The 27,901-nt window shown below is 38.9% G+C and overlaps 2 protein-coding genes across 6 annotated transcripts; one reads left to right on the forward strand and one right to left on the reverse strand.

The window, feature by feature from the left end:
* On the reverse strand, positions 1–5,765 carry NPY5R (neuropeptide Y receptor Y5). The gene is made up of 2 exons (XM_059374280.1): positions 5,477–5,765; positions 1–1,740 (listed from the first exon to the last, which is right to left on the reverse strand). Exon 2 carries the CDS (start codon positions 1,729–1,731, stop codon positions 391–393), a length of 1,341 nt encoding a protein of 446 aa, XP_059230263.1. The 5' UTR covers positions 1,732–1,740; positions 5,477–5,765; the 3' UTR covers positions 1–390.
* NPY1R (neuropeptide Y receptor Y1) lies at positions 4,791–27,102 on the forward strand. Of its 5 annotated transcripts, XM_059374300.1 has the most exons (5): positions 16,472–16,579; positions 16,769–16,876; positions 18,035–18,245; positions 24,385–25,232; positions 25,341–27,102. In XM_059374300.1, exons 4-5 carry the CDS (start codon positions 24,537–24,539, stop codon positions 25,791–25,793), a joined length of 1,149 nt encoding a protein of 382 aa, XP_059230283.1. In that variant the 5' UTR covers positions 16,472–16,579; positions 16,769–16,876; positions 18,035–18,245; positions 24,385–24,536; the 3' UTR covers positions 25,794–27,102. The 5 variants fall into 5 exon arrangements, with proteins under 5 accessions (XP_059230303.1, XP_059230313.1, XP_059230283.1 ...); XM_059374320.1 differs by lacking the exons at positions 16,472–16,579; positions 16,769–16,876 and adding an exon at positions 4,791–5,192; XM_059374294.1 differs by having other exon boundaries at positions 16,472–16,876.
* The last annotated feature ends 799 nt before the right edge of the window (positions 27,103–27,901 follow it).

The following is a 27,901-nucleotide window of genomic DNA, read 5'->3' on the forward strand; positions in this document are numbered from 1 at the left end:
TCTAAAATTAAATGAGTCTCAGGAAAAATATTTTTATTATAATTTTGAACCAAAAATACAGAGTTGGTTAGATACAACTTTTATTTTAAACAAAAGTTACAATTCATTTGTTTACAAGACAAGATGAAATGAACGTTAATACAATTACTTGTTACAGTGAAATTATAGATCGCATTGACACCAACTTTATACAACTAAATGAATTCATCATATTATATATAACACATTAAAGTTATTTTCCACATATTATGAACTGACATTCAACTCCAGAACTCTGTTACATAAATTCAACTTCATGTTACTAAAATTTATTTAATTTACATACAGAGTTATTGTGAATATGTTTTAGACGGTCTCAACATTTATTCTTTCCTTGGTAAACATTCAGAATTATGACAAATGAAGACACTGTATCAGGGAAATCAAATCAGCTTTGATCCCATTATTAAGAAAGCCATACAGAATAGGGTTAAGGCAACAGGACATCATGCCTAACAAATGACAAATGCAATACACCAACTTGAAATGCCTGTTTGAAATAAGGTTATCATTAAAATCAGTTACCACATGGAAAAGGTGTAGTGGCATCCAGCTAACGGCAAACACTAGTATCAGTATGGTCAGTCTATAGAAAACACTTCGAGATCTCTTTTTGATTCTCATGATAGAACGGTTTACTCTCATTTCATGAACATCTGAGTTTTCTTCAGGTTTCATCTCAAAGCAGGTGGGGACCCTTGGTATGAATTTACTGGATGAAGAGGGCTGACTTTTTACAGAACCAAAGTTTTCTGGAAGCATTCTTGAGTGGTTCTCTTGAGGAGGTCTTGCTGGAGCAGGTAACACACAGGCTGTCTTCTTGCTGTATCTTCTTCTGTGTTTTCTGATGAATGAATAGCTCCATTTATGGCTGCTGGCAATTTTCACCTGAGGCCCACTCTTTTTGAATGGATGAAGAGTTAGGTTGATCATCTCATTTTCTTCTAGTTTGTTTTCTTTGTTGGACAACCCACAGCTTATACTCCTGCAGACACTGGTGTGACTTACAGTGAGACATACCAAGGGAAGAATATACTGCACTAGCAATAAAGAGATAGTAAAAGCAATTCTGTATGAATCAGATGGCCACGACTCAACACATAAATATCTGCTGCTCAGCAATGCTGAACCAAACGTTTCCTGAAGTTCCACCAGACTGTGGAACACTGGAAGGGGAGAACAAATTGCAAAACCTAGTGTCCAGACGGTAGCAATCAGGAAGTAGCCATGATTTGCTGTTAAATTATTAGATATAGGGTGTTTTATCATGTGATACCTGACAATGGCAATTGATATCAGAATTAAAGTTGAGACCAGAACGGACACACATTGTAGAAAAGGCATAATATGACACATGACTTTGCCAAACATCCACTGATCCAGCAGGACAGAGGTTAGTGTGAAAGGGGAGCAAAACAGCACAACCAAAATATCAGAGAAGGCCAAGTTTCCTATGAGGAAGTTGACCGTCGTCTTCTGATTACGCTTTCTCATGAGAGCCATTAAAATAAGAAGATTGCCCATAAAACCAAGAAGACTTACAAACGTATAAAGTCCAATCAGAAAATACTGCAAGTCATCCACACTGCTTTTATAGTCATCCCAGACGGGGAAATCAGAATTCCGAGTGGCAGCAGTATTGTTCTCGGTGGCAGGGGTCTTGTTATAAAACTCCTGGAGTTCTAAATCCATATTATAGCTCTGCTTGGAATAAAAAGACATTAGTTATCAACTTTTAAAAAATTACATGACTACTATACATTAATCCACTGAGAGGGAAATGAAATTTTAAAATCTGTTCCCATACTTTATTAATCTCCTAAACAAAGTTTCCTGAGGTCTTTAATTGGTTCCAAGTGCAGGGCAAATATCAGCCAATAACAATTACAGTAAATCTAAGTCTATCGTCATTTCTATGGTGTGTTACCTTGTGTTTAAATAGCAGATCATGTTTTTTAGATTTACGTAGATATAATGAAAGGGAAGGAAAATGCAAATGCATATAAAAACTTCAAGATATCCAATTTACAATAGCTCATTACTATGGTGTGGTCGTATACTCTTACCTTAAACATTCATTTGTTTCCAACTTCAAGCAAGGTCAAACTTAAAAGCCACCTGTCCTGAAGTATTCCTTGATCTACTCAATTGGCTGTGGGTCTCCTCTTTGGAATGCCCACATTGATCTGTTTACAGCTCTCTGGTGCTATATGTGACAATTTGCTTTGCAATGCAATTAAAAAACATAGCAGCCTACATTATCTATTAATAAGCAATGGAAAAGCAGAAAACTGCCTTTTACTCATTGTGGTATCTACCACAATACATGACCCAGTAACTCCACCATTGTAGGTGCTAAATAAATATTTATGGAAAAATAAAAAATTCAAACAAATGTCTAGTACCCTAAATATTATCTAATTTATGTGTATTCCAATGAAGCTTCTCAAGTGTAGCTTCTCAAATGTAGAAACACTATCCAGGAGTTAGTCTATAGTACAGGCGCTTACTAAGTGTTTATCAAGCTGTACTATTGACTTTGTGTGCACAATACTCAATGGCAAAGTCATTCCCTGATCAATTCTTAGTCCTTTGAGATGTGCCAGATTATCACAGTTAGGATAGCCACTGACCTGTTAGTGTTTTTAAAAAGAAAATTTACCTGTTTATTTTTTAATTTAAAAATTGAAAATAACTTTCAGCTTTAGAAAGATTGAATAAATTCATATCATCTAAGGAAAATTTAGATCTTGAAGTTAAATGTAGAAATAATACTAATATCATACCCCATAAAAAGTTTTTTCTTATGTTTTTCCCTCTCCTCATGCTCATTCACTCATCTAGCATTCTTTTATTCATTTTATTTTGGTGTGATTGCAGTCAACCTTGTGCTGCTTTCCCTGGAGCCCCAGGCCATCCATCCCACCTCCACACAACCACACACACACACCTAATAACATGCTCTACCCTAAATGAGCATTTTGTGAATCTTTGCTCCAGTGACTTCTTACAACTGGAGATACTGCAAATGGGGCCAGGGGGAAGGAAGGGAATGCTAAGCTGTTTCTTTAACTTGCAATCTTGTAGTATGGAGGCCAAAGGCAGGATACCCAACATGGGCCACACAATGGCAGGTAGATTATTTTGAGCTGAAAATAATCAAGACCCAAAAGACTCAGGTAGAAACTCTGACCTCCCCACCAACTGCCTAAAAAAATTTGGATAGAGGACCTGCACCCGGAAAAGAGCTATTTATAGAGATTCCTTTTTGCCTAAGAAACATATGTGCACAACAGGGCAACCTTCATTTTCCAAACATCTCCTCTCACCTTCCTGCCAATGGCTTTTCTCCCTTTCCCCTCTCCTTAGTTCAGGATGACATATATACCTCATTTTGCCTGTCTTTGGAATTTCCATGTCTGTGCAGATTCCCTGTAGGCAGGAAACTAAATTTGATTTTCTTCTGTTAATCTGTCTCATGGAAATTTAGTTCTTAGTCCAACTAGAAGAACTTTGGACAAAGAAAAATTTCTTCCTCCCTGACAATAGCCAGGGGATAATTCAAACAGTAGAAATTATTTGTCTAATAAGATTTGTCTTTTTTTTTAAATTGAAAATCAATGGTAGAGAAAATGAAAGAAAAAAAAAAAACCACACACACACACAAAGGATTTCTTTTCTTAAATTTACTCCTTCACTTCTCTGAAAAGAACTATAAGCAAACCTATAGTGGAAATGTAGATCTGTTTAATAATTATCTACTTTTCAGCAAGTGTTATAATGAACACTGTACAATTTATAAAAACATAGATACTTTATACATAATAAGAGTAATGCAATATGTGTGCTTTTAAAATCTCAGAGTGCTAGAAAAATTATGAAATGTAACCAGAAAGTTTTAGAAATGAAATATTATTTTCGAAGTAATTCAATATTGACTGTGTGAAACCTTTGTTGTGTTTGCTTAGACATTTTCTTTTGTATCTAGTTTTAGCTCCCACCATCAGAATTCCCAGGCTGCAACATCAAACTTAATTCTCAGAGTAAAAAGTGAAAAGTTCTTTGTCAAAATGTGGTGACTTTTAGAAAGCAATGTCTTTGTAGACTTGTGCACTTTTCTGATATCATAATTTTCATATAAAAATTGATCTATAGCTGACACCAAGATGAATGAAATCTTCCGAATAGACTTTAGGTATGTTAAGTAGATAGTTCTTAAAGAGAATAGGAGGAACTGCGGGGAACTCAAAGGATACTGAAAGACAGCTACTAGATTTAAATAAGGTTCCTTTGTTAGGATAATTCCCTGTCTTCTGATAAGGCACATCTTTTCACAAAGGATGACAGTCACACACAAAAGAATAAAATATATGTTTTTTCCCCCCTTCTAGCAATGATAAAATATCAGCTATTGCCTATTTTGCTATGATCCTGGAACAATGGCGAGATTCCATATTCTCAGATATTCCCATGATTTTATTTTTAAAGCTAGAATCTGGCAAAATTTGAGTTGGAAAGATAAATACAGCTTTGCTCAGCTGACAAACACGCAGGCTCGCACCACGCTTTCCTAATTCTAACAGCAGAGTTTCTTTTCCCTTGAGAAATCTGAAATGTAAAATTGCATTCCGGCTCAAAATTCTGCTGAGAGCCTCAGGCTATTCCAAGGTCTCTGGCAAAGTCTTTCGACTTTGATCCAACACGATGGTTAAGTTCCTTTAAAAGATAAACTGAAGGTCTGTGAACTTGGGGATAAAAAATTCCTTGTTTCTGGAATTCAAGGTGTGTACATGTATGGTATTGCTCGCATTTGTCCTATGAGGCCACCTTGCAAACAGGAACGCAAATCCAGGCGCGCAGCTGCCTCCAGGTCTGCGGCCAGCTGCGGGACTGCGCGGCAGGTGGACTGACCGAGGGGCGCCCGGTGGACTGCGCCCCAGGACCGCGCCGGAGCTCGGCTACGGCTGTGCACCAGCTGAACACCCTGTGGGCTGCGGTCCCCCTGCCTCGGATTCCGCCGGGCTGCACTCGCGGCTCGCCCCCAAGGGAAGCGCTAGGTCCCTGCAGAACCCCCTCCCGCTAGCTCCCGATCCAGCCCCAGAGCGGATTCCAGACACTCCTCCTGGATTCGGCCAGCGCCTGTCCCACCCCGGGTGAGTAGTTGCCCCAACCAAAGAATTCCGCTTGGTCCCTTCCCCCTTTCCCTTGACGCCTACAATTGCCTGTTCCTCCATCCCAAACCCCCACTTTTCCATTCGCTTTGCCTTTGGCTTCCCCACTAGCCCTCTGGGGAGCCCAGACTACACCCGGGACCCGGGACGGGTGCGACTCCCCGGCCCCGCACCGACTCCTGCCCGAGCCAGGAACGGCCTCGGCCCCTCCCTGCAGGCCCACCCCCGCGCCGAAGGGAGCGGTGGGGAGAGGCTGAACCCGGTACCTCGGGGCGCCCGGGCCGGTGCTGGTGCCTCCGCTCCCGGGAACGCGGTCGCTTCTGCGCCCGGGCGGCGGCGACTGCAGGGGGAGCGCCTGGAGGTGGCGGTGGGGATGTGGTGGGGGTAGGGAGGAAGGAGCGGGGAGCAGCGGGGGTTTTAGAGGCGCCTCGGGAACACGTGACTGTTCCCGGGGACCCCGGAGACCCTGCTCTAGGGCGCCTGCTCCGCGACAGCCTCTCCCCAAGCCCGGGTTCGGGGCATCCCAGCCTCTATCTTGCTGTCTGGGGCCCCAGGGAGAAGCTGCAGGCCCTCGAGATGACACCCCGTCACTCTGGCCTCTGGTTCTCGGCCGAGGCCAAGTTAACTTGCCGAGCAGGAAGATTTTTGCCGGTTCTGTCCCCAGCCTGGTGAAGTGAACTCGGAGGAGTCTTGAGCTGATGTGGAAATGAGCGCTGGGGTACCTCTAAGAGCTTCGGCTCCATGAGAAAAAGCTTCAAGGCCCAGGTTTTCTCTTTGTTCGAAAAAAATAAAAACCAAAACCAAAACAGAATGCTGCTCTTTTTGCACCTTTTTGGAATGAAGAGGGGAGAAGTCTAGGCAGGGAGGCTGATCTGAAGGGGCAGGAGACACAACGGGGTCAGAATAGGAAAAAGGGTTTATTCCCATTCCTAAGGAGAGGTAGTTGTGGGCGTGGGCAAGCGGCGTGGAACTGGGGAGTAAGGCTGAAACGGAATCCACGTTTCTCAGGACTGTTGGGTAACATAAAGAAGATGGACAGAGCTGGATTGGGGTGGGGGAGAGGTAAAAAGAGTGGTCATAGGTTTTTGTTGTTGTTGTTTGTTGTTGTTTTTAAAACAGCAACCAAAACACACTACAAAATTTGGTCCTCTGTTTCTCCTCAACGTGATTTCCATCCCCATTGTTTCCAAATCTTTATTGCAGGTTTGCCTTATTTTTGTTAGTCATTCGTTGGCAGGTATTTTAGGCTTCTTTGTATTCTCAGTGTATCTGTGTGTGTGTGTGTGTGTGTGTGTGTGTGTGTGTGTGTGTTTGTAGGAGGCAGGGAATGCGGAGAGACACTGGAGAGATTGGAAAGAGGTCCATATGTTCTTGAACATGGCCTTGCAGATGAAAGATTGTATTTCTTGTATATAACAAAACTGAAAAATGACCATGTGACAATCATAGGATCAAGGATTTGGTGATGAGTGTAATCCCATAGGACTGGTACTCTAAACTGGGGAGGACTGTATCCCTTGGTAGCAATGCAACTTGTAAATCTAGTTTCTGGGGGCAGCAAACCCTACCTGTTTCCCCAGAAGTGGACAAAAATTCTTGTGCCTCTTCTCTCCTGTATTTTAATATTCAGTACTCGAGGAATCTATATAGACGTCATTGTATTGGCAAGAGCTCTTAAATACCTCAAGTAAATCCAGTACCTATTTCATTATTTTCTGTCTTGTTTCTGGAATACTAGTACATTATCCCCCAAAAGCTGGACAAAATAGGCAGTCTGAACAGGCCCACTGGATTCTGTAGTTGGTGAGCTAAGGGATTATATGTGAAGAAGGGATGACTGGTAAGAAAACAAAGTTTGGTTCTTAGACTTTCTTAACTCCAACATCAATACGGTCAATCAAATACACATTGTCACAAAAATTTCTATTCTTCCATCCCTTGCATGGTTATAATACATACTTACTTCAAATATGCTTTGTTGTTAAAACAACTTCCAAATAAATCCCTTTGTGACTATCTTCCAAAATACTAACCTATGCTACAAGCTTTTGTATGTTAAAAATACAAGATGGATTTTTTTTCTTTTCCACAAATTTGTTATTTCTTTTAATAATCTCAACCCTTAAATTTAAGTAGCTGTTGCTATTATTGAGTATTAAAAATAAAAGGCCAACATGTCATTGAGATAAAGATTCCAATTAACCCACCTTTTTCTTCCACTGCACATACAAGCATGGAAGCCTCAAAAAGCTTTCTTTAAATACACATTCAATATATGTAGAGTAAACAAATTATTTAAAAAAATCCTTCTTTTGAAGATTTGGTCAACTTGAAAATTCCAACAATATGCTACATCAGAAGATATGAAGATCTGTGTGCTTTTATCTTCAAATTTCCCAGGAGGGATTCAAGACTAATCATCATCACTCTTTGTAGAAGATAATAAGTAATTTTCGTTTTTTATGGAGTAAATTCAAGCAGGTAGAGTACTACCTCTGGGAACACAAATAGTAATGTCCACCTCTGCTCTATGTATTTTTTCCTACTCACTACTTATAAAATGCACATTTGGGAAATTAAGCTGGATTTTATGTGTGCTACAAAATTAAACTGGCTATTTTCCAGTTTTCATTGTTCTTCATCAGTTATGAAAGAAAGCATTTCTATAAAGGTGAAAGTTAAAACCTCTTGGGGCTCTTACAACAAATTATTGAATAATAAAACACTCTCCAAACGATGCCTGGGGTAACATTTCTCTGAGGAACCTGTCTATGGTTTTTGTCAAAATTATTGCTGCATTTTAATAACAGCTACCATTTGCAAAAAACAGTTACTAAAGTGCACTGACATAATCTCAGACAACATGTGATCTTTGTATATTAGTTATCAGAATAGTGGTGATTACAAAAAGTTGAAAAATAGTATTATTTTATTTGATGCATTTTTTTTCTGTGAAAACTTTAGTTATTCATTAAGAGTAAACATTTCTTTTCCACTGTTTCTATCATGGTAAGTTTAATCCTTAATTCTTAAAAGACATGCAAAGGGCCATTTCCACATGTTATGAAAATATTTTTATGATGTGCATCACTGCTTTGATTTCTTTGGAATTGTAACAGTTTGTCATATGATCAATATTTAGGACTCAAAACAAGGAACTAACATAATTATGAAATACGTGCAGTTTTTTAAGGAACAAAGGCAATTGAAAAAAAAGTTAACCTAATGTTTTGGGTGCATAGAGACATTTTCCCAGAAAATTCAATGATAATTTTGAGGTCCTAAGAGGGCAGGATAAACATAATGATAAGCATTTTGATAAGCATTTTGCTACTTAAGCAATACTATATCTTTCCTTTTGATTCCCTAACAATTAAATCATTAAATATAAAGCAGTGACTGATCTTCAGACAGAATGTACAGTTCTTTTTTTAAAAATAAATTTTCCATGTTAAAAAATACATACACACATATATATGCGTGTGTGTGTATATGTATGTATATACACACAATCACATACCACAGATGTATTTGTGTAATGGACACCTGTCAGAACACCTGGATTTCATCCAGGTTTTACTCCAATTTAATGGACAAATTAATTTAGACAAAACACTTTGACCTTTGTAATTTTCACTTCCTTTGTAAAATAAAATGTTCTAACTAGTAGATATATAAAGTCCTTTAAGCTCTGACTACATATGACTTTATTCCATTAACAAGCATGCATTATAGATATATGTGTAGAAAGAGAAACTTTTTGGATCTTTAGAAAAATTTGATGATCATAGAAATGGTTGCTATCCATATTCAAAAAAAAAAAAAAAAGGAATACTGTTGATAGCTTTCCATTATTACTGGCACATTCTCTTCCCTGTATGTCTTACATACCAACAAATGATTCTTTATCTTATTATATTATTAAAAATTCAGTACAAAACATATAAAAGAAGAGAACATAGATTCCTTCAGAGGCATAATATTTCTATCAAATATTTCTATCAAATAAATCCATATATAGACCACATATTCTTCCCTGTTGTAAATCCAAACAAAAAATGATGATGTTGAAAAGTATCCCCCAATATGCTTTTTAAAAAATAAATTTTCATTTCTTAGCTAAGTTTTCATTGTTAGTATTTTAAATCTACTTATAAGTCTAAATATAGCCTCACTATATTTAAGTGGAAATGAAAGAGAACTAGTTTATTTGTTTTGGGTATGTTGGTTTGTTTTGAATAGTCTTTAAAAAGAATGTTTAGAGAACAGTTCAAATTATAAGCCCAGAATAAAAAGTTGATGTTGTTAAATGATATGCTCTTCCACAAGGTATCTGTTACCATATTCTTACTCTTATCCTGTTAATGGGTAATTCCGCTTTTAAAAGCATATTATTCAGCAGGTAGAAAAGCTCATAAGACACTTTTCTGCTGGACAATATGTGCATTTTTTAAAGATTTTTATTTATTTATTTGAGAGAGAATGAAAGCGAGAGAGATCACAGAGGGAGAGGGAGAGGGAGAAGCAGATTTCCCCCTGAGCAGAGAGCCAGATGCAGGGCTTGATCCCAGAACCCATGACCTGAGGTGAAGGCAGTCACTTAACCAACTGAGCCACCCAGGTACTCCTGCATTTTTAAAGCCAGTAGAATTCATCTTTCAAGTTTATACTTAATAAGAAAAGCAGAATTAACACATAAAGGAAATTTTTAAAATGAGAAGAATCGTCAAGAGAAGTATATAGTAAGCATATATATGTATAAAATATATGTAGAATTTACATTTACATTATATATATACTATATAATATATAATGTGTGTGTATAAAAGAGCAGTAATTCATCATAAATAAAATGCCCAAGGTAGTTTTAAATGTTTCAGATGAACAAATGGGCTTGATTTGTGATGTTCATAATTTATGTTATCCTACATTATTCTTTGTTCTTCCATGAACTTTTTTACTATCTTGTGATTTACCAGACAGAATTTTAGGCTGTAAGTTTAGAGAGGTGAAAAGAGTAGTCACTGCCTTCCAGAGATCACAGCGTGGGTCTGTGCAAATAAACAATTCATTACATCTGATGTACTAAATTCTACGTTAGAAATAAACTTAGAGTACTGCAGGCATATGAATAAGGCACATTCAGCCTATGGGGTATTTGGGGATATGGAGAGAAATAAAATAGGGCTTTGTAGTCGAGAAGCTTTTGAATTGAAGTTTGAGGAACTGGTGAGAGTTAAATCCCCAGATGGCAGGGATGGACAAGTAAAAGGTGGAGAAATAGCGTGAAGGTGAGAGAGGAAGTTAACAGTCAGAGAAGTGCAAATAGTGTGATGTGACTGAGTGTGTGGGAAGCGGTGGAGGGTGATACTGAAAATATTGGTTAAAAGGACATTGCACTTGAAGGGTCTGGAGAGCAATTAGACTGTTTAAACTGAGGAGGGATGTAACTGGACCATTGTGAAAACCACTGAGGCAGAAAGACCCTTTTGCAAAGAAATAAGTAGAGCTTGATGGTGTGAAGGAACACATTGGAGAGATGTTTAAGAGAAAAATCAATGGGAATGTGTGAGCAGTTGAATTTGAGAGTGTGAGAGAGAAACGTGGCACAGTTCTTAGATTCTGGTTTGAAGGATGGAGATGATGACAAGACTGAGATTCCTGTCCACTGGAAAGCACATTTGCCAAGGAAACCTGAAAGGTATCTGTCCTTTAGATGGAGATGTGTAGAATTGTGAGCCTACAGACAGGTAATTGGTGACAGAGGGTATGATTATGCATTAAGGTTAAAAAAAAGAGAGAGAGAGAAGATTAAGAATGAGGTCTGTCATAAATTTGGGGATTTCAGGTCAATCAGGGAAAAGATAGGCAGTAACACACAAGCTTTTGGGGGGTAGTCTTGGACAGGGTTGCATGACAGGGGAAGTTTCTCCAGACAAGAGATCTTCCAAAGACAACAGCTTGGGGCTACCATCCAGAAGGGAGATAGGACAGGGGGTTCTGGGGGAGAAGGGGAAAATAGAGAGTGAGTTCACTTGCCTAGGTGATATCACTAAGTAACAAAGTGGGGAGACTTGGTTCAGAGAGCGCCAAAGCTTGGCAACAATTTGCTGTCTTTTATGGCAACAGGATTTGTCTTATCTCTGGTTAACAGATGATGGGTGCAGTTTCTCAGGGTATGAAAAGTAGATGTGCTCTAACTGGTTAAAGCGTATTTGTTTAGCTTACATTTAAAGCAATTAGATGTGTGGGAATTTGAGTTTGGTGCTGTCTGGCTTTGGGCTATTAATCCAAGCCTGCTGTGCAAAGAAGAAAACAATATGGGGGCCATTTTAGGCAAATACACCGGTGCTATTTCAGGCCTGTTTATATAGCAGGATCCTAAGGAGGGAAACACCTAAGAAATAGAGGGAGACAGCAGAACCTAGGAGAGAAAACTAAGGAACATCTAATAAGGAACAAGGAAAGCCTGAAGTGTGGAGTTTATGAAGTCAAAGGAAAAGAAAATTCCAAGAGCAGAGGATGGTCAAGAGAGTCAAACACAACATAAAGAATAAATATAATAATGTCTGAATCGTTTCCACTGGCTTTGATCATTGGTGTCATAGCAGGGGTGGTTTCAGGTGGGCCATATTTGAGGAGCAAAGACGGGGATAGTAAATGTTTGTTTTTGGAGAAGTTACCAGGAAAGAGAAGGCAGCTACAGAAACTATGACATGGGTGAGGAAGATACAATGAAGAAAGAGGAATTTTATTTTTATTTTCATTTTAGTGTTTCACCAAGAACACTGAATTGTTAAATAAACTGGTGTTATATTATTTTGTAACAAACCTCCCAAATTTAATGGAATAAAACAACAACTCACTCATGAATTTTATGTTCATGGATTGAGTGGGAGAGCACAGTGGTGGTGGCTTGTCTCTGTCACATGGTGTTTGGGGTGTCAGCTGAGAAAACTCTGGGCTAGACTGACTCAAAGCCTGGGGGTTGAAACAGCTGGGACAGAGCAGTCACTGCTGAAACGAGGGATGGAGAAGTGAGGGAGTAAGTGCTCTATGGCTTTTACTTAACTCAGAAGGAAGGAGGAGTCTGTTGAAACTGAGGGTATGAAATAGGAGGCTGGGAGAGAAGGGGGACAATTCGAAGAATCTTCTAAAAGGAAAGAAATAGGAAGTCACTCAAGCCCAAGAATTTCTGGGTAATATTTAAGGCTCCCCTAAGGTTGTTTTGTTTTGTTTTGTTTTGTTTTAAGACTTTGTTTATTTATTTGTCAGAGGGAGAGAACGCAAGTAGGGGGAGTAGCAGAAGTAGAGGGAGAAGCAGACTCCCTACCAAACAGGGAACCTGATGCAGAAGTCCTTCCCAGGACCCTGGGATCCTGGCCTGAGCCAAAGGTAGACAATGGGTTGAACCACTCAGGTGTCTCTCAGCTACAGTTTTGAATAATCTGTGCAGTTCAGTGATTTCTATCTTTATGCTATGCTACTAGAGGGTAGTAGTCAAGCAATTTCCTGGGTGCTGAAGAGTCCGATTATACGCCAGCCATCTTTGGATATTTATCCTCTTTCTAGATTTCTGTTTATCTGGGGAAAGAAAAGCAATGTCTAGACTTTAAACAAAGGAATGAAGAAGGGAAACTTACCTAAGCAAAGTGACACCTAGGAACATTTCATACCACCTTTGTCCAGTTTGTAATGTTTATGTGGACATAGGAGTCTTTTTTTAGTTTTTCCTTTGGGAAAAATTGCACTATCTCAGGGATGTGACATAGATTTACATTACAGAGCCAAGTCTGGTCTAATGATATTGGCTGCTTGTATGGTTGTGTTGTGTTGTGTTGTGTTGTGTTGTGTTGTGAAAGGATCTAATACTAAGGATGAGATTTTGGGGTGGAGGTGGTGTGAGGTGGAAGTGGAGCCAGATGAGCTGTCAGAGATATTTGTCATAGATGATGGCAGGTCTGGAGGGGGCATTCACACCTGCCCTTCTCACCAGCTGTTCCACTCCACACCTTTGAGTATGGAGATGTGAAGGGAATAGTAATAATTATCATCAAAAGCAATAGTAGTAACATTCACAAAGCTCTGTTCATTATACCATGTAATAAATACACGATGTGACACTTTTGTAAAATAGCATTACACTTTTGTTGACTGTCTAAAGGGTGTCAGACAAGGTGGGATCTGCAGGAGAATGTTTGGATATTTACTAAATAATTTGAAGACCCTAGTCCTCTAGAGTCTTATTCTGACAGTTTTAAAACAAATGCTCTGAATTTGTAGTCTATGTAATGAAATGAGAACTTTCTTGAAGTGCATTCTCATTTCAAATCAAGAACAAATCCATAAATACTACTTAGTTTCTCTACACAAAGAAGGTAATTGAATTGCTTGCCTACCTACGTGTATACTAACATTTTAACTAAATTGTTACTTCTTTCTGCAAGTTAATTCTTAAAAGACAATTGAATTAAGTGATTGTATTGACCATTTGATTATATTAAGCAATTTAGTCAAAACTCTTTACCTCCTGTATTTCATTGGTTCGAAGATGAGGAATTTAAAAAATATTTTAGTACTCTAACTTTGAGATTCATTTACAATTGGTTATGTGTCATTGCTTTACTGGAAGCATTTTCTTTCTTCTTCAGTGGTCCATAAAATAATGTTGCAATCTATATTTTGTGACATCACTGATTCAAATAAATGCAATAGGTAATTACAGAAAGAAGGAAAAACTGGCACCTAATTAATGCATAGAATATGAACTGATTCATGGTTCATATTAAGTTTTACCCCAATGGAATTTTTTCCTTCAGTGGCATCCACTTTATAGTTTTCATATGTAGTGTAAATGTCTATCAAGATTTTTCTGAGTCATAATTTATGATAACTTTCCTGTATCGAGCCTAATAGCATTTTAGAATCTTTAACCCTTGCAGCAGAAATTTATCAGGAGACCAAAAAAGAAGGTACAATGGATAAATTCCATCAGCAGATATAGTGATACACTTTTATCTATGCAGTCATTGAATCATTCTATTTAAAGGGCCAGACCATGTTTTAGATGATAAAACTAAGGTCTATAGAGATTTAATGAGCAGGGCCTTCTGTTTAAATGATAGAAAAAAAACTTGCCCAAGAGCACATGAGAACAGGTCATTAGTTTAATTCTCCTAGTCATGGCTTATAGGCCAGATGGCAATGAAATTTCAGAAAGAAATACATGAAATGGAAAAAAGTTCTCTCTCCCTAACAAAGATGAGGTTTTTTCTAGCTTGAATCCCAGATAAGAAAGTATGCAACTGGCTGTTCATTAAACAGTAGAAAAAGAACTTATCTTTATTTCACACATATATTCTCTTTAGTATATCTTTTGAGGAATTCAGATTATTCTTTAACACATGTCTTCTGAGGAACTCAGATTACTTTATATCAAACCTTCCATAAGATTACATTATAAGAGGATCTTATGGTGTATTTGGTTATTATATATGCTGAATTTTTTTTATTTTACAATTTAAAAAATTTTATTTATGTTTTACACCATGGGACAGTTCTTAATAAATGATATTTCTTGAGAATTATACAATTTGTTGCTGTTGTTGAACATTTTGAAACTTCTTTTTGTACCACAAAATTTGACATAGAAAAGTCTTTGAGACCAATGATCTTTCAAAGATTGGTATTTGATATTTAATATTTCAAGGATGCAACTTTATAAATTTGCCTTATGGGTGACAATTTGTAACAATTCAGTTAATAAAATGGTAAACTACATGAGCCACAGTAGTTTAAACATTATTATAGACATGCCTTTATTAACATTCTTGGAAAATACAGAAAAGAAAGTGTCTAATGAGTCCAGATTACATATTCAACTCCAAAATATTTGCTGACATAGTAAAAATGCTACATAAAAATGTATTCCTCAAAGAAGATTAGATAACTTAATTTGTAATTCTTGCAGTAGACTGAGAACAGTCAATTTGATAATCAGAACCTTGGGGCAAACTTCTCAGAATGTGACTTGAGGGAATGGAGTAGACAGAAGGCAACAAGAAATCTAAAGAGTTATTGCTCTTTAAAAAACTGAGGTTCCTAAGTTAGGCTTTATATTTTTGTCCTTGGTTAAAAAAAAGAAGAAGAAGAAAGAAAAGAACTTAAAAAGAAAATATATATGCCATTTTACTGTTTAACCAGTAGTAGGATTTTGTAAAATGTATGCTCACATCTATTATTGTAGTTTATTACATGAGCATGATATTTTAATTCTTTCCCTTTTCAAGTGTATAAAAATATTTCTAATAACAAATAATTTAGAAAGATTTCCTGGGGGAAAAAACCCAGAAATGTTTACATCACTATATAAATAAACCAGCTATGACTTATACTGAACTTTAAGTGTTTATTTTGCCTAATAGCCAGAGAAAGAAAACATCTTTTAACAGTGTAAAGTTCAGGTCATTCCATTTTTCTTGAAATTTTGTTTTGTCTTAGTTTGAAGACAGAATGCAATCATAGTTGTTGTGCGTATCCTAGGCAGTGTTGTTTATCTTTATTTTCTGGCAGCTTGATTTGGAAGAAGTTGTATTCATCCTCACCAGTAAACAATTATTGTGTGCATGTGTTTGCGAAATACACAACTTTGGTTTTTCAAAGTGGAACACAACTATGCAAAACATCTAAGATCAGTGTATCAGTAATTATCCAGAATCCCCCGGCACCATGATGGGTTTGCCACTGTCAAGGTCCTCTTGTGTACATGCCATTCTTTCCTTCATAACGTTCAGTACAGCAGTAGACTAAGCTCCGAGGCAATGGCATTGACTCTTTTTGACCAGTAGGGAAATGTTCTGTTCATCGTGCTCCCCTAAAGAATGCAGCTAGGCACTGGGAACAAACCTGACGGCATTTTCTCAGTGGAAAGAAAGGACTGCAGGGTCAGGCTGTCTCCTCCGAGATTTGCTACTTTATTATCATTATCATTATTATTATTATTATTTTAAAATAAAGGTCGTCTCTTTGTTCGCTTTTAAAACGGGGAAAAATCTTCTCGGCACTGCTGTGCGAAATATACAAACGTCACAAAAGAAAGGGAGAAACCTATTAGTGGCATTGTTGCGGTGACTTCCACGCTTCCTTTTCTCCCAAATACCAATGCCTTTCATTCTTGAGTTCGGCGGCCGCTCCCGCTTTTCGGCCGGTTACAACTTCGGCCACAAGATGGCACTGACCCGCAAACAAAGGGACACACCGCGGCTCCGACTTCGGAAGAGCCTCCGAACGCCGTCTCGCCTTCCCGGGAGTCGAGGAGTGCGCAGACGAGGGCTTACTTTGCTCTGCTCCGTGCGTCTGTGTCGAACAACGTGCGGATAGGTTTAATTGCTCTTCTTTCCAGAATTCCTAGGCAACGCGCCCCAGAGGTGGACGTCCAAGCCGGGGTGGCTGCGGGGGGGAGCATCGGGCGCTACTCGCGGGGCGCCGTCACGTGATCCGGGGATGAGGTGGAGTTCGGCTTTAAGGGGGCGTCTCTTCCTATCTTCATCAATCTTTAGGATTTGAGCAGGAGAAATACCCGCGGATCTTTTCTCCCCTCTCTGCGCCCTTCCGTTACCGTTCTTCCCGCTTTCATAAACGGGCGGAAAAGACGAATCCAACGGAGGGTAAGTTTCAAGTTTACACGTTTTAAGGGACTTTTGGAGAAATCTCTCATTGATGGCGTGAAGGATGAGAGAGGGAAAAAAAAAAAAAGTACGAGTGCCCGAAATTGACTCTGGGAAACTGAGGTGGGGCGCGGCCGGCCTTTCCCTTGGGCTCTCGGTGCAGGCAGGTCGCAAGGTGTTGCAGAGGATCGGACCGCGCCGGGACTGCTGCCCGCGGATGCGGGCCGACGTTAGGAACCGGGAGTTGGCGGCATCCGCACACCTTGCTTCCCCAAGGCTTCTGCACCGGGGTACAAGTTCTCCCCACTTGGGGTTCTCCTAAGACCGTCTTCCCCTGACCTCTCTTATCTTTGGCGTTTTTCTGGAGCCGGCTGCCCAGTCGAGGATCGGGTCGCTGGGATGGTCTGGGGAATGGGGGCGGGGGGTTGGCCGGCGGTCCCCCTTGGTCCCCCTCGCGCCCCACGTGTTCCGCAGGGAGCTGGCGAAGGCGCGGGCTTGCCTGGGGGGCCTCGGACCTGAGCGCAGGCACGGTCCCCCCGCCCCCCCGGACACTTGTGGGTTCCGCGCATCTGGCCAGGAAAGGAGCCCCTCTCCCTCGGTGCTGACCCGTCCAGTCTGTGCGCCCTGGTAGTACACCCTGAGCCGTATTCTTTCAATCACTGAACTCTTCAGCTGCTTTTAGAACAGCGATGACGGAACCTGGCAAGATGAGGAGATCGGGTATGGACGGGAGGTACAGGTGGTTTAAGAGTGCTCCGCTGGTCTCCAGGTAGACTGCAGCGGCGAATGTTTTAAGAACTGATGTTAGTCACAGAGAACTGTATTTGGACTCTGCCCCTTTTTAAAATTTTTTTATTGGTTTGGATGCCTTTGTTTGCCAGTCTCATCATCATAGGTAGAGATGTTCCTTGATACATGGGTGGCAAACGGGTGTTCGTGAAGGCGTGGGGGGTGGGGAGGGCGGGAAGGTTAAGGATGAGGAAAATTTGGGGCAATTTACCTAGTTACACAATATGAAAAAGGTGGGCATGGAATTTTGATTGAACCATGCCGTTTCTTTCTCTGCCAACTGCTGGAGCACAGAAAAACCTAGGGGAAGGCAGAGAGGGAGTGTGTTTTGACATTTATTTTCACTTTTTCTCCCCCCCCCCACCCCAGAGTGCTCAGATTTGTCATGCCCACCTGGATCCTGTGCAAAAGCCTAACTCACTAGGTGACACACAGGCGGGGGGGCGTTCAGAGCCTGCCTGTCTCTACCTGCACAGAAACGTAGAAGCAGTATCTGGCAGTCCCAAGACTCTAGAATGCTTCTCTGGTGAAGAAGAGAGCAGAAAGCTATCCAGCCCAGCTGCCCACCTATGTCTAAAGCGTGAGTGCTTTTCGGGGGGTGACTACCGCATTCTGAGTCTTCCCTTATCATTTTAAGGCAGCTGTCGTTGAACCAGGGGAGGAAGAAACAGGATTACGTAATCACACAGACAAATTAGCAGTAACTTTGGGAGGCTGTGTGTAACAAGCCTGGCATTTCTTTTCCAAAACAAGTAAGGTGAACAGACAGTTCTGAGGTATGAAAAAATGTATCTGCTGTAGACTACGACCAGCAAGTTGTATTTTCAGGTAGTGACAGCACTAAGAAAGGCAAGCAGTGAAAGGCCAGCATTGTCGTTGGAAAGGAGAAGGAAATTTCCCTTTGAAAGGGGACCACGTTTCCAACTATTGATGCATGTAGTATCTCTATTGTCTCTAATTGCTCATAACAGCTATGCTGAGATTTAACAGGCTTTAATTTTTGCAGTGTCTGTAGTTGTGTATCTTATTATAAATATCGGGATGGTAACTATCAAATTATTTTCCTTTTCAAAGATAATGTATATAAATTCCTTTCAGTATTATTCTCTGACAACTATTCTTTCTTGAAGTTATACTAAGGTAGGCTGAAAATACACATTTTATCCAATGCAGAATTGTTTTATCAAACTAGAATGACTATCATATATGCACTTAGAAAAGGAAGCTTTGCAAATACTTTAAAAAAAAATTAGTTTACATTTTCTGTATAGCTAACTTAACGTCTACTTAGTAGAAAGACTACTGTTCCTTACCAGAGCATGTCCATCAAATATAATTTCATTAAAAAAAATATAATTTCAAAGGTGTCAGAGTTGAATTTCAGTATTCACCTAAGACCATAAGAAACTGCCTTTGTAGCCCACACAATGTATTATGTGTTGGATTTTGTCAAAATAAGTCAGTGGGTTTAAAATTTCTATTTTTCTTCCTTTCCACGGTAAACACTTTAGTCCGTGCCTCCGTTATCTCTAATCTGGATTTTTGTATTAGCCTCTTAATGAATCTCTCTCCTTCTTCTCTTTCCTATCTTAAGTCTGTTGAAAACAGCAAATAGAGTAACATTTAAAACAAGCCATATAACTTCACGCCTTTACCAAAGACTCTCCAGTGATTCCTCATCTTTCCCAAGAAAAAGTCAAACTGTCCCGTGGAATAAGTCCTTAATGTAATCTGTTCCTCTTCAGTTTACCCTTTCTAATTAACTTTCTACTAGTCTCTCCCTTATTTATGGCACTTCTCATTGCTTTTTAGCGTACCAGGAACACTCCAGCCTTAAGGATTTTATGTTTGTTCTTTTCACATGGGATGCAGTCCCTGACATATCCCATACATGGCTTCCTCACTTACCACTTTCAAGTCTTAGTTCATATGCCATCTTTTCAGACAAGCAGAGGCCTTCCTTACCACCCAGTAACAAAGTGTAACTTCCAACAACCCCAGTTCCCCTTCGTTGCTTTTCTGTGTAATACTTACCATCTGCCATACTTTCCCCTGTACCAATTTATTTTTTCTTGGCTTTTTTTGCCCACAAGACTAGAAACTCAAAAGACAAGGTCACTGTTGTCTCCACTAAAACCATGCCTGACACAAACTAAGTGTTCAATAAATATTTACTGGATGAATGAATTTTCTTTCAGAAACAATTCCTTTTTTATAAACATGGAAATGGAGGGGCGCCTGGGTGGCTCAGTGGGTTAAGCCGCTGCCTTCGGCTCAGGTCATGTTCTCAGGGTCCTGGGATCAAGTCCCGCATCGGGCTCTCTGCTCAGCAGGGAGCCTGCTTCCTTCTCTCTCTCTCTCTGCCTACCTCTCCGTCTACTTGTGATTTCTCTCTGTCAAATAAATAAATAAAATCTTTAAAAAAAACAAACAAACATGGAAATGGAACATTTCCCCTTATATACCTGACCTAATATAGTGAGTATTGTAATTAGTATCCATCAGCCATGTAAAAGGACTATGACAGAATTCAGTTATTGATGTTAGGATTAATTCACACAAGAATGTACTATTCCAGCCGTGAGCCTACAATGTCAGTCAACAGATTTTTGTTCTAAATCTAGTATTTGGAAGGTGCTATGAGGTATATACACTACGTGCCTTAAAAAGATTATAGCGTAAGTGGGAGGAGCCAGTTAAGGATTCAGGGGCACTAAATGGTGCTTTGAAAGATGGGTAGCATTTGAATTGGTGATGAGACAGAGTACCCAGCAAGAGCAATGGCAGAGACAGAGATGAATACAGAAGCTAAAACAGGCTAGGGGGCACTTGGTGTACTGTGAAGACACTGACCTACTTGGAATAGAGCATTCACCATGGGGCTCTTGCGGCAGGAAGTGAAAGGCAAAGGGAAGCAAAATGTAGAGGTCTTCAAGTGTTAGGCTGAGGAATGCACTCATAATGTCTTTTACCAGGATACTTATTTCTCTGGTGTGTGTAGTGACAGGGAGCCATGAGAAGTTGTGGGATAAAGAGGATGCACTTTCCAATCAAGCTAGTTTTACTTTAAATAATGAAGAGAAACTCACAATTAACTAATAAGTCATGTTGAATAACTTGGCAGCAACAGGAATATGAGGTATGATGGGAAAATTTTCTTGAATTCTTCAGTGAGGAATTTGTAAAGAAATGTTAGATTATTACTTACTTCTTCAGGGTTCGTTCTCAGACACTAAGAAGAAGATTATTCTCTCTGCCTTTAGCATTTTTTTAAAGATTTTATTAATTTATTTGACACAGAAAGAGAGATCACAAACAGGGGGAGTAGAAGAGGGAAAAGCAGACTCTCTGCGAGCTGGGAGCCTATGTGGGATTCAATCCCTGAACCCTGGGGTCATGACCTGAGCTGAAGGCAGATGCTTAACGACTGAGCCAACCACGTACCCCATGCCTTTGGCATTCTTGAGAGATAAAGGGTGATGGCTGCATGAGTTCAGGAGCCATTATGCATTGGTTGTTGCACAGAGGAAGGGGGAGCCATACTTCTAAAAACATTTACACTGTATGGTAACTAACATAACATAATTACAAAAAAAAAAAAAAAGAAAGGAAAAACAAACAAAAAGTTTACACTTGAAATCATTCCTAGTCTTAATTCTTCCATTATCACTAAATGTTAGAAACCTTTATTTTTTTAAATGTATTTTTTTTAAGATTTTATTTATTTATTTGACAGACCGAGATCACAAGTAGGCAGAGAGGCAGGCAGAGAGAGAGAGAGAGAGGAGGAAGCAGGCTCCCTGCTGAGCAGAGAGCCCTATGGGGGGCTCCATCCCAGGACGCTGGGATCATGACCCAAGCCTAAGGCAGAAGCTTTAACCCATTGAGCCACCCAGGTGCCCAGAAAACTTTATTTTTATTCTTCAGTTTTCTAAAGTCAAGTTGTGGTTTTATAATAAAAAACACCTCATATTCTAGAAAGCGAAAACACTCAAGGAAAATTTCATTAGATGTGCCTCTTAAAAAGCAAATGTTCACTAAATTTCTTATCTCCTTTGAACTGGAAGTAAATCTGCATGATTTTCTTTATTCTCACATAGAAAAAGAAATAAATGCAGTTCCCTTTCTTAACACAGGCACAATGGCCTGTTAATTAACATAAGAAACCCTGAATCGCATATATTTATTTAGCAAACTAGAGGAAATCAGATTTTTTTAAAAGGAGCTTTTCATCTCTAAAACCACTGTCTGTAATTTCTCTTGTTGGTTAGAAAAGAGTCTTTGTGTCACAAAATGCTGTGAAAGATCAAAATTACCCCAAACGTGTAGGTCCCTGCCTTGTATCAGTATACAGTCTAGTGGGGAGGGAGGATATTTACATGTATAAAACCTTAAAAATCCTTTGAAAACTGCTGATGTATTAAAATCCTAGAACCTTAAAGTTAGAAGGAATTTCAGTTACAGTCATTTAAATCTCCCATACAATGTAAGAGCTCCCCAAAAGTCTTTCATACAGTAGCTGCAAACTCTTGTGTATGGAGCATCCCAGAGTTTTGCAGGCAGTTGATTTTCTTTCATTAAACTTTTGTTCCTCATAATGATGTGAAATTTGTTTTGTTTTATTTTTATTTTTTTTAAAGGCTTTATTTATTTATTTGACAGAGAGAGAGAGACAGAGATCACAAGCAGGCAGAGAGGCAGGCAGAGGCAGAGAGAGAAGCAGGCTCCCCGCTGAGCAAGGAGCCCGATACGGGGCTCGATCTCAGGACCCTGATCATGACCTGAGCTGAAGGCAGCGGCTTAACCCACTGAGCCACCCAGGTGCCCCTGTTTTGTTTTATTTTTAATGCACACTGTGTTATACTTTCCCTGGTCCTATTTCTTACTTGTATAGTTAGGAATGATATTTTAAGCCCAGTTCCCCAGGGTACATGCTACCCATTCAAATATGAGAAGACGTCTATACCGTTCCTGGTCTTTTCTGGATTAAACATCTTCTGTCCCTTCCACAGTCCTTCATATGACAAAGGGTTTTTTTGTTTTGTTTTCCAATTTATTTTACTTCTTTTCAGTGTTCTAGCATTCATTGTTTATGCACCACACCCAGTGCTCCATGCAATACGTGCCCTTCTTAATACCCACCACCGGGCTCACCCAACCTCCCACTCCCCTCCTCTCCAAAACCCAAAGTTTGTTTCTCAGAATCCACAGTCTCTCATGGTTTGTCTCCCCCTCCAATTTCCCCCAACTCATGTCTCTGCTCCATCTCCCAATGTCTTCTGTGTTATTCCTTATGCTCCACAAGTAAGTGAAATTATATGATAATGGACTCTCTCTCCTTGACTTATTTCAAGCATAATCCCCTCCAGTCTCGTCCATGTTGATACAGAAGTTGGGTATTCATCCTTTCTGATGGACTACTCCATTGTATATATGGACCATATCTTTTTTTTTTTTAAGATTTTTAAAAAATTTATTTATTTGACAGACAGAGATCACACATAGGCAGAGAGAGAGAGGAAGGGAAGGTGTCTCCCTGTGAGGCAGAGAGCCTGATGCAGGGCTCGATCCCAGGACCCTGGGATCATGACCTGAGCCGAAGGCAGAGGCTTTAACCCACTGAGCCACCCAGGTGCCCCCGGACCAAATCTTTATCTATTCATCCGTTGAAGGGCATCTTGGTTCTCTCCGCAGTTAGGCGACTGTGGCCATTGCTACTATGAACATTGGGGTACAGATGGCCCTTCTTTTCACTACATCTGTATCTTTGGGGTAAATACCCAGTGGTGCAATTGCAGGGTCATAGGGAAGCTCTATTTTTAATTTCTTAAGGGATCTCCACACTGTTTTCCAAAGGGTGGAAACTTGCATTCCCACCAATGGTGTAAGAGGGTTCCCCTTTCTCCACATCCTCTCCAACACATGTTATTTACTGTCTTGTTAATTTTGGCCATTCTAACTGGTGTAAGGTGGTATCTCAATGTGGTTTTGATTTGAATCTCCCTGTTGGCTAATTATGATGAGCATTTTTTCATGTGTCTGTTAGCCATTTGTATTTCTTCTTTGGAGAAGTGTTTGTTCATGTCTTCTGCCCATTTTTTGACGTGATTATCTGTTTTGTGTGTGTTGAGTTTGAGGAGTTCTTTATAGATCTTGGATATCAGCCCTTTGGAGTAACAAAGGTTTCTGATATTTCACTGTATTGATGATCCCCTTTTGCATATACTTGTGCTACATAATGTCTGCCTTAAAGAGCAGGTCACTATATGGTTGAGTTTTTAGTACAACTTAATGAATTAGTTCATTTCTATAGTAGGAAGAATAAGGGAAATTTGTATTATTGTTTTTTCTTTATTTCATAGCTTATGTGTTAATATGTGCATTATTTTTTTCCATAATCATATTTTTATAATGTTTAGGAATCTGTAACATTGGTTTCTATAAAACTTTTGGGGGTAAGATTTACATACACCTTACTAATTTACAGACTACTACATTTTGCTGAATCAAAATGTAGTAATTGCAAGTCCAATTAAAAATATTAGAATTGTTTTTCTAAAAATGTTTGCACGGTCTCTGCTGTTTTAAAAAGATGTTTATACAGATTACATTTGTTTATTTATTTCAATGTCTTCACTTAAAACAGTACTATGAGTCAGAATTTATACTGACTTCTCTGAATAAAATTAGTAATGCCATTGGTCATTTTCTCTTTACAGATTGTTCAGTTCAAGGGAATGAAGAATTCAGAATTATTTTGAGAAATGGATTCCAATATGGAGAATTAAGAAAAAGCTGAACATTTGATCTGCTTTGAAGAAACATATTTTCCATTTGTCTAGCGTAATCTATAACAACCAAACCAATCAAAATGAATTCAACATTATTTTCCCAGGTTGAAAATCATTCAATCTTCTGTAATTTTTCAGAGAATTCCCAGTTTTTGGCTTTTGAAAGCGATGATTGTCATCTGCCCTTGGCCATGATATTTACATTAGCTCTCGCTTACGGAGCTGTAATTATTCTTGGGGTCTCCGGAAATCTGGCCTTAATTATAATCATCTTGAAACAAAAGGAGATGAGAAATGTTACCAATATCCTGATTGTGAACCTTTCCTTCTCAGACTTGCTTGTTGCCATCATGTGTCTCCCTTTCACATTTGTCTACACCTTAATGGACCACTGGGTTTTTGGTGAGGCAATGTGCAAGTTGAATCCTTTTGTGCAATGTGTTTCAATCACCGTGTCCATTTTCTCTCTGGTTCTCATTGCTGTGGAGCGCCATCAGCTGATAATCAACCCGCGAGGGTGGAGACCCAGTAACAGACATGCTTATGTAGGTATTGCTGTCATTTGGGTCCTTGCTGTGGTTTCTTCTCTACCTTTCCTCATCTATCAAGTATTGACAGATGAGCCGTTCCAGAATGTAACACTTGACGCATTCAAGGACAAATACGTGTGCTTTGATAAGTTTCCATCGGACTCCCATAGGTTATCTTATACAACTCTCCTCTTGATGCTGCAGTATTTTGGCCCACTCTGTTTTATATTTATTTGCTACTTCAAGGTAAGAAAACATTTTCCCCTACCACTTCCATTTTAACCTTCTTTCCACAGAATTCCACATTAAATTCGTGGTTCTATTTGAACTTTTTTCTTTCCCCCCTCTCTGTAGATATATATACGCTTAAAAAGGAGAAACAACATGATGGACAAGATGAGAGACAATAAATACAGGTCCAGTGAAACCAAAAGAATCAACATCATGCTGTTGTCCATCGTAGTAGCATTTGCAGTCTGCTGGCTACCCCTTACCATCTTTAACACTGTGTTTGATTGGAATCATCAGATCATTGCTACCTGCAACCACAATCTGTTATTCCTGCTGTGCCACCTTACAGCAATGATTTCTACTTGTGTCAACCCCATATTTTATGGATTTCTGAACAAAAATTTCCAGAGAGACTTGCAGTTCTTCTTTAACTTTTGTGATTTCCGGTCTCGGGATGATGATTATGAGACAATAGCCATGTCTACCATGCACACAGATGTTTCTAAGACTTCTTTGAAACAAGCAAGCCCAGTCGCATTTAAGAAAATCAACACTGATGATAATGAAAAAATCTGAAACTCCTGTAGAATATGGTCCCAAATGACATCTGTCTAAAAACAAGCACAACCTGTAACATCTTTTCATTACCTGTTCCCCCAGGGAATGAGGTTATAATCATTTAAGAAAGACCAAGATTTGCTTGTCTTGCTTTTTAATGCTTTTATTGTAGCTGTCATAATTACACTGGGACAAAATGTATGGGCTTTGGAATCTTCTGGCAATAGTTTTGACCAGACATCCTTGAAGTGCTTTTTGTAAACTTCTGCATATAATACAAAGACTTTTATATTCAATTTGTTGGAATGAAGTTTCTTTAAATTATTACTATTGACTGACTTTAGAAGCACTGCATCTGAGACTCATTAGGTCAGGCCATCCTGTGTTGATTAGATTAGACGGTCATTGGACTGGGCAATCTTGATGTAATGATAGACATATTTCAGTCTGTTACAGAGGTGATAGCATGCAAGAGCAGCATTTGAGATGTGGAGTTAAGCCTACCCGTCTTGCAGACCTACAGTCTGAAGTCACTGAGTTGTTTGCTTTTTTTTTTTTTTTTTTTTTTTTTTGCTGTAAGACCGGATTTAATTTGCTCCTGATTATCACTTGAGATAAAAATGCATTAAAAATACTTATCAGCTGTGAATATCATGGGGAATTGGGCCACCCACAAGAATTAAGTGGGAAAGCAATTCTCTAACTTCAAAACTATTTTGGTACCTGACAACCAAAGGATTTCAGAGTAATTAATTTAACAAGAAAATTAGTATTGCAGCATATATTTGAATTGTATTCCTCAGAATTGTTCGTCATGAGGTTTTCATTCTTCACAGACTGTTCAGTGTTTGTCAAGCATAAATCTATATGTGACTCAAAAGACATTTCCAGCTTACAATACATAAAAACACAAAGTGTATTTTCCATACATCAGTGCCTACAAAGTAACACATTTATAACTTTTTCAATGTCCATTCTTCAAAAAAGGACACCAAAGTATGCTGTTAAAAGAATGTTCACTCTGGCTAGCAGGGCTAAATACCTGAAAACTGAGAACACTTCATATAACCCATATTAACCTGTATAAACTGTGTGCCTTGTGGAGTCATAAATAATGTACTTTATAAGCTACTAAGTGGCTGTGTCATGTTAATATATTTAATTTTATGTATTGTATATCATGATTGAGCCTCAGAATCATTTGGAGCAAAGATATTTTAAGGAACAAGATACAACTTCAGTGTATTATAAAAGTATTAAATGTGTTTGATTTTAGAAAGACAGACATTTTCTTTATTAAAATTGTTTTTGCTTTTTCTGACTAGTTCCTTATGTTTCTATTCAGTTTGTTTATTTGTTTGTTTGTTTCTTTTTTTTTTTTTTGGAACTCGTGGTTTCCCTCCCATGATGTTCCCACAATATCCCATTTCTGCTTATTAATGAAACATTTTCTACCCTGTGTTCTCCCTCCTCTGCTTCTTGAAGCTTCTTGAAGCTTCTTGGAGGCAGGGGCTATTTTATACAACATGTCCCCTGTGCATTTACCACAGTGCCAGGTACTTACAAGTTTTTCAAAAAGCAGTTCTGAAACAAATAAGTCAATAATAACTAAATTTCCTCCCTTCTCATTTATAATCATAAAGACTTTGCATCTTAAAATTTTCAGGGCCTCCTCCTCCAAAGTTCATATTTACCAAGAAGATGTTTGCCCTTTTCATTATGTTATTTTCCCTTCTAAACTAAGCAAAAATGACATTTTTGATTACAGAAACTTGCATGTTTGGTCCTGTAACTCAAACACAGACTGAACTTTTTACAGGGTGAATGTGCAGATGGATTCAAATTCTACCTTTATGAGGTATGACTTTTTTGTTAACAAAGAAAAAAATTCTAAAACCAACTTTGAACATACATTGGAAAATACCATCACCTTTCCTTACCCAAACCTGGAATTTTAAACATTTTTCTGCTTCAGGGGACTAATGGGAAATTTTGTCTTTCTTCACTTAGGTGCTATGGAAATAAATTGCTGCTTGAGAACAGCTGTAATACGTAGGGGCTTCTTTGTCAGCACAATTGCTGAAACGACCATTTCTAAGATCCTCATTCAGCTATGTAGGTTGCTG

Source organism: Mustela nigripes, chromosome 1 (genome assembly GCF_022355385.1).
Source record: "Mustela nigripes isolate SB6536 chromosome 1, MUSNIG.SB6536, whole genome shotgun sequence".
Classification (NCBI taxonomy): Eukaryota; Metazoa; Chordata; class Mammalia; order Carnivora; family Mustelidae; genus Mustela; species Mustela nigripes.

Bases quoted from the DNA above. Each gene is read 5' to 3' on its own strand.
- NPY1R (XM_059374320.1), top strand. From the start codon at position 24,537: ATGAATTCAACATTATTTTCCCAGGTTGAAAATCATTCAATCTTCTGT. The intron at 25,233-25,340 runs GTAAGAAAACAT...CCCTCTCTGTAG, and splicing joins TATTTATTTGCTACTTCAAG to ATATATATACGCTTAAAAAG.
- NPY5R (XM_059374280.1), bottom strand. From the start codon at position 1,731: ATGGATTTAGAACTCCAGGAGTTTTATAACAAGACCCCTGCCACCGAG.